Source organism: Nannospalax galili, unplaced genomic scaffold (assembly GCF_000622305.1).
Source record: "Nannospalax galili isolate Female #2095 unplaced genomic scaffold, S.galili_v1.0 scaffold538, whole genome shotgun sequence".
Lineage (NCBI taxonomy): Eukaryota > Metazoa > Chordata > Mammalia > Rodentia > Spalacidae > Nannospalax > Nannospalax galili.
This window is the reverse complement of record NW_008343842.1, coordinates 3,918,899-3,929,444: the sequence shown is the minus strand read 5'-3', so window position 1 is coordinate 3,929,444 and position 10,546 is coordinate 3,918,899. Positions and strand designations below refer to the sequence as shown.

Below are 10,546 nucleotides of genomic sequence, written 5' to 3'. Positions count from 1 at the left end.
ATTAGGGGTTAAGTCACAGGGCCCGGCCTCAGCTGCAGCCCAGGAAGAATGGTGGTTTGCTTGCAGTTCCGAAGTTTATTAGGGAGTGGGTTTGGGCCAGTTGGTTTTTACAACATGCTCCCTACAGCCCTGCACTTTTGGCTGCAGGGGGGCGGCGGGGGTACACTGCTCTACTGGTCAGTGATGTTACCACAAGAAGATGGGCCTTTTTCCTGTATCCAGGTGCCAGGACTCTGAGCCAGTGCCATCAGAGAGACTCAACTTTGGTTGTTAGTGCCTGGGCTGGGGAGACGAGGGTTTTTAAGATCTCAGCGTAGTAAGGGCCAAACACCTGCTGATTGTGACGTGTCAGACTGACAAACTTCTGGCCCAGTTCTGCCAGCTCTGCCTCAATGAGAGTAAGGCCTCCAGGAAGGTCTAACAGAGAGCGCTGCACACCGAAAACCAAGCAACATTTAAGAAACAAATGGATCCGCTGATCTGTGAGCAGGAAAACAGTGAGAAGGAAAGGGCAGACAGATTTCAGTGAGAAACTGGCCCTACACTCTACTCACCTGCATTCTAAGTAAAGGGATATTTAGCAACTTGCATACTCACTTAGATATAAGAAAGTCTGATTTGTCTGAAAAGGACTGGGATCTAGCTCTCAAGGACAAAGCAAAGACTGAAAACAAGAACCACTGTTAGGTTACTGAACTTCTCAGTATTTAAGTTTACTCAGGTCTCAGGGTGTGGTGGCTCACACTTAGAATCTCAGCACTCAGGAGTCTGAGGCCAGTGTGGACTACACACTGTGTCCCAGGCCAATCTAGGCTATAGAGTTAGAGCCTAGGATTTGACGTAACAGAAGAATCTTCAACTGATTGTTCTAATGGTTTAGGGTTAGGGACAACCTGGCCAAGTCCAAGTCCTCAATTCCAACATGGGGATGGGCAGTTCTAGAGTGCAGAGACATGTTTTCTAAACTAATCCATCAGGTTTCTTGCTGGTAGGTGGGTGTGGATGTGAAATCCCTTGGACTACAATTAGATAATAATCAGTAGACCAGGGTGAGCTAACCACGTTGGTTGGACAATACCCACACCTGGAATTCATGAACTCCAGCCAGCCTTTGAAAGGGATGCATTTTCAACCTGGAACTTGCTAATGACTGCATCTTTGATTGGCAAGTGGTTGGTAATGGTTCTTGGGCTGGGACTCCTCCTCCCCTATGTTCTTCCCGTCAAGTAGGGCTGCTCACCGATGACGGTGCGGACACAGTCCTCCTTCTTGGCAATGTTCTGCAGCTGTCCTATCAGGGATGCTGTGTTGTCACTGCTCAGGGTGGCAAGGCCCATATTCTTGAGACTTTGATGGATTTCTTGAGACACCTGTTCACTCACCATTAGCATAGCCCCTTCAGGCCTAGACCACAAGAGAGAATAAGAGTGCATCCAGTAGGTGACCTTGGCAGAAGCTTCCTATCACAAAGTAGGACATTAGGCACTCTGGAGGCCAAATCTAGCTGGAGGATAGGGAGAATCTGGATCCCCAGGATTCGTTTGGCATTCTTTTGTCCAGTGTGCTTTGTCTACGCAATGAAACATTTTCCACAGCCATTGGTCCCACCTCAAAATTATCACAAACCTGTCCTTTTGCTTTTTTCCCTGAGGTACTAAGGATCGAGTTGAGAGCCTCACACAAGCTAGTCAAGTGTTGGACCTCTGAGCTACTTCTTCAGCCCGTTTCCTTTGAAAAGGAAAAATCACAGCAGGCTGTAACAGTCACTCAGTTCTTCTGGGAAAGCACTGAGTCATCATCACCCCCCCAAGCAGATAAGGACTCTCGCAGAAAACTGTCCTGCACACTACCAGTTTGGGAAGGATGTGTTCTTTTCATAAGCTTCAACATCACTTACAGAAGGAAACTGACACTTCTCATGGCTTCTTCCAAAGGGTCGGTCGGTCTCTCTCTCTCTCTCTCTCTCTCTCTCTCTCTCTCTCTCTGTAGAATTCATGACCTGCCAATATCCTACTCGTTATATGTGCACACGTGCATGCATGCACCATGAAGGCCAGAGGCTGACATCGGGTGGCATCCTCAGAAGCACTCCACCATATTTTTTATTTTGAGACAGGGTTTCTCACTGAACCTGGACCTCATCCATTGCCTAGCCTGGGTGACCAGCAAGCCCCAGGATGCCCCAGGAATCCAACCATCTCTACCTTCTCTGACCCTCATCTCCCAAGTGCTGGGGTTACAGAATGTGTCAGCACACCTGGAACAGAGACGCAGGCCCTCGGCTGGCTCAGCAAAGCACTTTACCAACTGAGCCATCGCCCCAGCCTCTTCCTCCCAGTCTTTTGAGAAGTCTTTGCACAGCTTACCTTGTGTTAAAGTCCTCCATCTGGGACCTGGCTATGCATTTTAGTTTATCCACAAACTGGGGTGAGCCAAACAAAACACTTCCAGAGAAGCTACTGGCCACAAGCAAGACCGAGGCAAGGATGGTCAGCTGATTCAGCTGGAGCTCCAGCTCCTGCAGCCAGTCTCTGTCCATTAGTAGGGTCTGAGGAATGGGGAGAAGCAGGCTGTCAGGAGGATCCTCACAGCAGCTCTCAATTCTAAACAAAGCAAATGCCACTACCATTATACCTCAGGGAACTCTTCATTCTCAGGGTCCCAGAGGAGGAGGTTCAGGAATCCCTGGGACAACACCATCGCAGGGCTGAGAGGCTCTGGGTTTACTGCTGCCTCATTTGGAGAGGGACCGGCCACACTCGAAGAGTCAGGCATGTCAGGGCCACTTGGAGGAGGCATAGTGAGGTCCGCTGCGGCTTGGGTCAGCCACTTGGTGGTGTGATTGAGGAGACCTAGAGCAGGAGTGTGTAAGCACCTTCATCTCTAGGGCTTCAGGCTACAGTTCTTAGATAGCACTGCTCAGGCTGAGCATGGTGGCACAAGCCCACGATCCCAGCACTTGGTAACTAAGACAGGAAGAGCTGAGTTTGGCCCAGTCTCGGCTGAACAAAATGAGTTTCAGGACAGTCGGGGCTTAAAAGTGAGAGGTTATTTAAAATAAATCATTCAAGGCCAGCTTGGTCTACAAAGCGAGTTCCAGGGCAGCTGGGGCTACAAGGAGACCTTATCTCAAAAAGACCCCCTCCCCCCCAAAAAACCAAATAAATCAAATTTTTAAATGAAAATTATGTATTCCTGGTTAATAAATGTTCTCCGTCCCAGTACTTGAAGAAATTTCCTAAAGAGGCAAAATACTCCCTCAGGAACATGGGACCGTCATACGTACTAGGCTGCTTATTGAGAAGTTCCTGGAATTTAGCCCGCTCATACTGGATAGAATGTTCCTGCAGCTGGGGCTGGAGGCTCTGGATGGTGTAGTTCACCATGTCCATCTTCATCAGACCCAGAACCCGGAAGATCCCTCTAACAAGGGGAAGGCAGAACATTCCATCATGACACAAATCCAATGAGAGGGAGTCCTACATGGAGGATGATGGACTTGGGATCTTAAAACTTGTCTTATCTCCCACACTGGCAAGGTGACATGCAGCCCATGAGCAAGGATTAGGACAAGTTAGCCACACAATCGGAACAGTTAAGTCTCTTTCACTAGGCTCTTCTCTGCTATCTCTTAAACAGGGCAGTCGGAAGTGGGATGGGGGTGCACACCTGCACCACCATCACCTGGAAGGCTGGCATGAGAGAACTGCTGTGAGTTCAAGGCCAACGGGGCTACATAGCAAGACCCTATCTTAAAGAAACCGAAAGAAAAGGGCAGTCAGTGCAAGTAAATATGCCAGGACGTTAATCCTCTTTGGAAGTGAGGTTTAAGTGAGGCTGATTAGACTGCTTTTTATGTTGTTCCTCTATAGTTTAGGTCTCTGCTACTCAGTTCCTAAACACAGCCATGAAATGGGGGTAACTTTCCATGGATGTCCCCTTACAGTGTATGAACTGAGACCAAAGACGACTTGGGAAAAGGATGTTTTCATTCCTTAGAATTTTGTCTATGAGCCAGGCGTGGTGGTGCACACCTATAGTCCCAGCACTCAGGAGGCAGAGGCAGGTGGCTCTCTGTGAGTTCGAGGCCAGCCTGGTCTACATAGTGATTTCCAGGCTAGCTGGGTCCCCTGTCTCAAAAAAAATTTTTTTTTTTTTTTGTCTAATGAGAACATCTTAGCATCTAAGACAAAGGGCCCAATCAAACTAAGAATAACCCAAAGGGATAGAAAGTCAGGTCTTCGGTGGGGAGGAGGCCATCTGCACCTAGCATCTGAGCCAACTCTTCCTGGCTCAGGGGCAGGCATCAAGTTTCTGACCTCAGCAGCCGAACCGGATCGGTAATGTTCTCAAGCTTCTGCACGGCCTCATCTCGAACAGGTGAACACAACAAGACCATCATGTTGAGAATGTACTTAGAAAGGTAGGGTACATTCAGGTCCCCACGTTCAGCTTGCTGGTTGAGGAAGTCCATGTCCAGAGCTTCTTCCATTTCACTTCTTAGGCGGTTCTGGCGTGGTAAGAGGAGCGGCAACAGGATCTGCCAGGAAAGCCAAAGCAGTTACACCCTGCGAGTAGTCCCAAAGCCGCGCTGACATTCAGTTCTCTGGCTAAACACACCCAGTCCATCTATTTCGGACTAAGAAGTTGGGCTTTTTTTAGCAACCAATGATAATTCAAAGTTCAAAGAGGGTAAATTACAGAAACAGTAAGATAAGGAGATCGATAAAGGAATGTGCAAACTACATAAAGTACTGCCGCGTGGTTGATGAGCCACTGCTGATTTCAAGACAGGCAGGCAATTTTAAACTTACTTATTCCAAAGGCAGCGGGGCCTGATGTCCCACACCTTTAATCCCAGCACTTGGGAGTCAGAGGCAGGCAGATCTCTGAGTTCAAGGCCAGCCTGGTTCACACAGTGAGTTCCTGGCCACTTGGAGCTACAGGGAGACCCTGTCTCAAACCAAGACCAAAAGAAAATTTTTTTTTTATTCCAAAGGAAAAGGATCAACAGGACCTGTCATGCATCACCCATCCCAAAGCCTAAGTTCCCCTTTCATATTATCTCTGTGCCTTTGTAACACAGAGACCATGGTGGAACCAGAGGATGGGGTTCAATTCCATGTCTGAGTGAAATAGTACATTGCTGTGGCAGAATTCCAACTGTATCTTCGTGCTATATCAGCATGTTGAACCCTGTTTCATGCTATTTTCACTAGTGGACTATGCCAGCAACCAGTTTGGAGCCTCTGCTACCGTTCAGTGCCTATTCTGGGAAAAAGAAGTTGACCCCTTGACATAGCTCTCTGCCGGCATCACACTTTTGTCTGTAGAGGAAGGGGCCTTTCTTCCTGGCCCAATCGTATCCCTCTCAGCAAGTTCCTGCATCATAGAAATTTTAGTTTTGTTGTTGTTTTTTGTCTTTTTGAGACAGGGTCTCCCTGTAGCCCCAGCTGGCCTAGAACTCACTATGTAGACCAGGCTGGTCTCAAACTCACAGAGACCCACCTGCCTCTGCCTCCTGAGTGCTGGGACTAAAGGTGTGCACCACCATGCCTGGCCTAGTTTAATAATTTTTATTAGCATTGCTTTCTTTAAAAACTGATATGATTTCACTGAAAAATTTTGTATGAGTTGGAGAACTTGGAAAGGGAGTAAATGCCAAGCTCACATACAGCAACCATGATGGTCTTCACAGTAGTGCTGAAGTTTGGTACTACAGCTTTGTCAGTAAATACTCCTTAAGAATTATAGTAGGCATATAGGGCTGCAAATTTACATTCTAAAATACAACTACACACTTTTGAGAATTGTATCTGTTTAGTTATTCATAATACCTTTTTTTAACTTCCCAGACTGTGGGTTTTTTGGGTTTTATTATTTTGGGGGGGTCTTTTTGAGACAGGGTCTCCCTGTAGCCTCAGCTGTCCTGGAACTCACTATAGACCAGGCTGGCCTTGAACTCACAGAGATTCGCCTGCCTGTGCCTCCTGAGTGCTGGGATTAAAGGCGTGTGTATGTGTGTATTGCCTGTATGTAGGTAAGTGCACCCGTGTCATGCAATGCCTGCGGAGGACAGAGAGGCTGTCAGATCCCCTGGAACTGGAGTTACGGACAGTTGTTAGCTGCCATGTGGGTGCTGGGATTCGAACCCGGGTCTTCTGCAAGAATAGCCAGTATTCTTAACCTCTGAGCCATCTCTCCAGCCCCCAGACTGTGATTTTTATCTCTAGAAGTTCAATGAGGTGTTTTACGTTTTCTGAAGGGCACAGGTGAAGGCACACTGGGGCTGTGGAAGAGGAACAGAAAAATGATGGAAAACCTCTTGGTGTCTGGGAATGGGAGAAGACCAACATCAAGGTCTGGATGTCCATGTGTGGAGTCAAGACCATAGCGGGGCCTCAGGGGAGGTGGGAAGTCATTCCTAGACAATCAGTCCTCCCAAGACTAGAATCTGCAAATTACAGAGACCTCCCCTGTCCGCAGGATAAACCCAACGCAGAGGCAAAGCCACTGCCATGCACAACCTGGGACCTCAGGGGAGGGAACTGTGGGAAATGCAGCCACTCAGAGAAGCTGAAACTGCTGCCCCAAATTGGAACGACCTCCATCCTCCAGTCTGCTCCACCATCAGCCCACCACCAGAGGAGTGTGGAACCATGGTTCGAGGTTGGTGACCACAGCTCCAGCTCATGGAAGGAGACCATGGGTCCAGGTTCATAGGGTAGGACCACAGCTCCAGCTCACAGGAGGGGGACTAGCATCTTTTTGTTCAAAATACTATATATTTTCTGTCTCTTGACTCTACTATGCACATTGGTACTTTGAGTGCTGAGGTCTGAACTCAAATGGTCACAGGCTCACTGGATCTAATGGGCAGGAAGTAGCAAGCACTTTAGAGGCCTTACAAAAACACTCTCAAGAAAGGCAGATAAACCTCCAAATTCACAGGTCTGCTCCCCACCCCCCAACCCCCATACCTCAGGCCACCAACCATGAAAAGGCACAATGTTTGCTAAGCCTTTGTGGACCTTGAAGGCAACATACACAAATTTGAGCTTGACACTGTTACATTCACCTACAGCTTTTATATCTGGTCCTCCATGATTCTTTAGAGTTCTCTTTATTCTTATTCGTCAAGCCCTCATTTTTCCAATTCCCCATTATATTGAACTTTCCGTGTTCAAATTACTGTGTCTTAGTTTGTTCTTCATTGCTGTGACAAAACACTCTGACCAATACCAACCTGGTCGCAGTTCATCAGGGAGCCCAAGGTACGAACTCAGGGCAGGAACCTGGAGGCAGGAGCTGGAGTGCAGGCCATGGAGGATCGCTGCTTACTGGCTTGCTCCCCTGACCCCTGCTCAGCCTGCTTTCTTATGCAACACAGGCATCACCCACAGTGGGCTGGGCCCTCCCACATCACTCATCAAGAGGATGCCCCTCAGACATGGCCACAGGCCAGTCCAATAGAGACAATTCCCCAACTGAGGCTCCCTCAACCCAGGTGTGTCAAGTTGACACTAAAGCTATCCAGCACACTGCGTGATTTCTGACTGAGATCATGTTCAATTGGGATTTGCCAGCCAATGGCCCTCAAATAGTGGGGGTGTCTAAGAACTTAATATCTTTAAATGGAAGATCACCCACTTACCTCTTTAATTTCCTTCAGGAGTTCAAGAGCACAAATGAAGTCGGGGAATCACTGGCAGTTGCTCTTTAAGATGGTCCCAAAAATCGCTGTGCATTGTGTCTTTGGTCTCGTCTTCCAGCCTAGGAGAGGGTTAGATGAACAAATTACACAAAGACCATGGTAGGGCCCTAACCTCCTGAACCCCAAACTGCACTTGCTGTGGAAAAAGATGACTGTGCTGACAAAATGCCAGGAACAATGTGTGGCCTGCTGTGTGGATGTCTGAGCCATCTCTCTAGCCCTTCATTCAACATTTGAAACATCGGTTATATACTGTGGGGTCAGACTCTGTCACAGAGAAGAACTGGGCCCTTTTTGTTGACCAAGGCTGGCTGTAGGGTGTGGTTTCCATTGCATCACATCTATTTGCTGAATGTATTTCTCAGATGTGATGGTTTTCTGGGACCTGACAGGCAGATGATCAACTGCAACTATGGTCTCTTTTTGGTGTGCAAGTCTGGCTTTGGACTGCTTCTCAATCACCAAGTTCGACATTACCAGTTGTCATCTACAGTCCACTTTTCATCACACATCTCTATCTCATTAAGAAATGGCTGGTTGAGGCTAGAGACATGGCTCAGCAGGTAAGAGTGCACACTGTTCTCCCAGACAGCCTGAGCTTGGTTCCCAGAACCATGTCAGGCAGCTCATAACTGCCCATGACTCCAGCCCCACATTCATACACACACATGCACGCACACATACACATACCCCAACACACATAATTAAATATAAAATATTTAAAGAAATGCTTTGTTGTGGAGAACAAGGTGGTCTGAGACAATGATTTGATTATTTGGGGGAGCAGCTCATGAGCTCCCCACATATGAAATTTTTGCTTTCTTAATTTGCTTCAAACACCATGTAACAATTCAGGTGTTTGGCAACATGTGTAACTGTGTAACATTAACTCAATGATGGCACTCAATTGCTCATCGTCAACTTCCGGTGGCCAGTCACTGCTCTCCTCCGTCCTCCAGGCTCTCATTGACTTCACAGTGCTCTGCACTTTCATTAGCAATTTCTGGACCACACACTTTCCTGACGCTCAGTGTTGTTCTACCACTTTATGGCCCATTTGAACTCCACTAAGAAAATAACTCAAATTTGTTCTCTGTTGAACATCATGTCCATAGTATATAATAAACAGCAAGTATAAGTCTTTAGCAAAGAGCATAAGAGAACTCTGCATTAAAATGATGTATAGGGGCTGGAGAGATGGTTCAGTGGTGAAGAACACTTCCTGCCCTTCCAGAAGACCAGAGTTTGATTCCCAGCACCCATGTCAGGCCACTCACAACTACCTATAACTCCAGCTTCCAGAGATCAGACATCCTTTCCTAGCCTCTGTGGGCACTGCACTCAGCAACACACATACACACACACAATTTAAAAATAAAATCTTTTTTTAATGTTATATAAATATACATTTAAGAATGTACTCCAGGGGCTAGAGAGATAGCTCAGTGGTTAAGAGCACTGGCTGCTCTTGCAGTGGACCCGGGTTCAATTCCCAGCACCCACATGGCAGCTAACTCCAGTTACAGGGGATCCAACAGCCTCGTCCATCCTCTGAGGGCACCGCATGACACAGGTGCACTTACTTACATGCAGGCAATACACACGTACACATAAAATAAAAATAATAAAATATTTTTTAAAAAGGATATCTTCTGCCGGGCATGGTGGTGCATGCCTTTAATCCCAGCACTTGGGAGGCAGAGGCAGGTGGATCTCTGTGAGTTCAAGGCCAGCCTGGTCTACATAGTGAGTTCCAGGACAGCTGGAGCTACAGGGAGACCCTGTCTCAAAAAGACAAAAAAACAGGATATATTCCAATATCAAAAAGCAAATTTCAGCAATGCAAAAAGCAAAGTTACTTTTGCCTGTCCTAAATACACAGCTTATACCCAGCATAGAAGTTATCTCAAAAGGGATCACAGGTTTAAATACAAAACTTAAAACTGCAAGAAGGGGGCACCATTCTTGATACTGCCTAGCCTGTTGCCTCTTGTTGCAGCAAACTCAATACACCTGTTAACATTATTATTCTGTACATGCATGATATGTGTGTGGAGGTCTCTCCTTCTATGTGGGTTCTGAGGATTGAACCCCAGCTTGCTTGTCAAGTGCCTTTTACTCAATGTGTCCCTCTGAGCCATCTCAAGGTGCCCAAGTACGTTTTCTTTAGGAAAGAAAAAAGAACTCCAAGAAGATTATATAGGGGAAAAATGGAAGCAGTCCCTGTGGTGAGCTTTTTAAACAGGCGACATTAAAAGCACAAGGCAAGAAATCAGAAATTAAGTTGGCCTTCATTGAAATTACAAATGTCTGCACTGTGAAGGCACTGTAAAGAGAACAGAAAGAAAAGCCAGACTCGGAGACGACCTTTGATAAAGGCTACATATCCAAAATATACAAAAAGGAACCATTTCTCAGCCTTTTGGCTGGGATCAAATGCAAATAAACCCAAAATTCTTTTTTTTTAATATTTATTATTTTTATTTTATGTGTATGCGTGTATTGCCTGCATGTAGGTAAGTGCACCCATGTTGTGCAGTGCCTGCGGAGGACAGACGAGGCTGTCGGATCCCCTGGAACTGGGGTTAAGGACAGTTGTTAGCTGCCACGTGGGTGCTGGGATTTGAACCTGGGTCTTCTGCAAGAACAATCAGTGTTCTTAACCGTTGAGCCACCTCTCCAGCCCTGACACCCACAATTCTTAAAATGCAACAATAATAATCAGGGAAATGCAAATTAAAACCACTTTAAGATTTCACCTCACCCCAGTCAGACTGGCTAAGATCAAGAGAACAAATGATGCCAAATGTTGGAGGGGATGTGGGGAAAGGG

The 10,546-nt window shown here is 46.8% G+C and overlaps 1 protein-coding gene across 1 annotated transcript in view; it reads right to left on the bottom strand.

Moving 5' to 3' along the window:
• Nucleotides 1–247: 247 nt before the first annotated feature.
• Tcp11 (t-complex 11) overlaps nt 248–10,546 on the bottom strand; it is a 24,169-nt gene continuing 13,870 nt past the window's right edge. Inside the window, 8 exon segments of the mRNA XM_029566930.1 lie at nt 248–480; nt 1,241–1,404; nt 2,367–2,548; nt 2,635–2,852; nt 3,287–3,423; nt 4,320–4,540; nt 7,655–7,700; nt 7,702–7,773. Of these exon segments, the coding sequence (XP_029422790.1) occupies nt 248–480; nt 1,241–1,404; nt 2,367–2,548; nt 2,635–2,852; nt 3,287–3,423; nt 4,320–4,540; nt 7,655–7,700; nt 7,702–7,773 (1,273 nt within the window).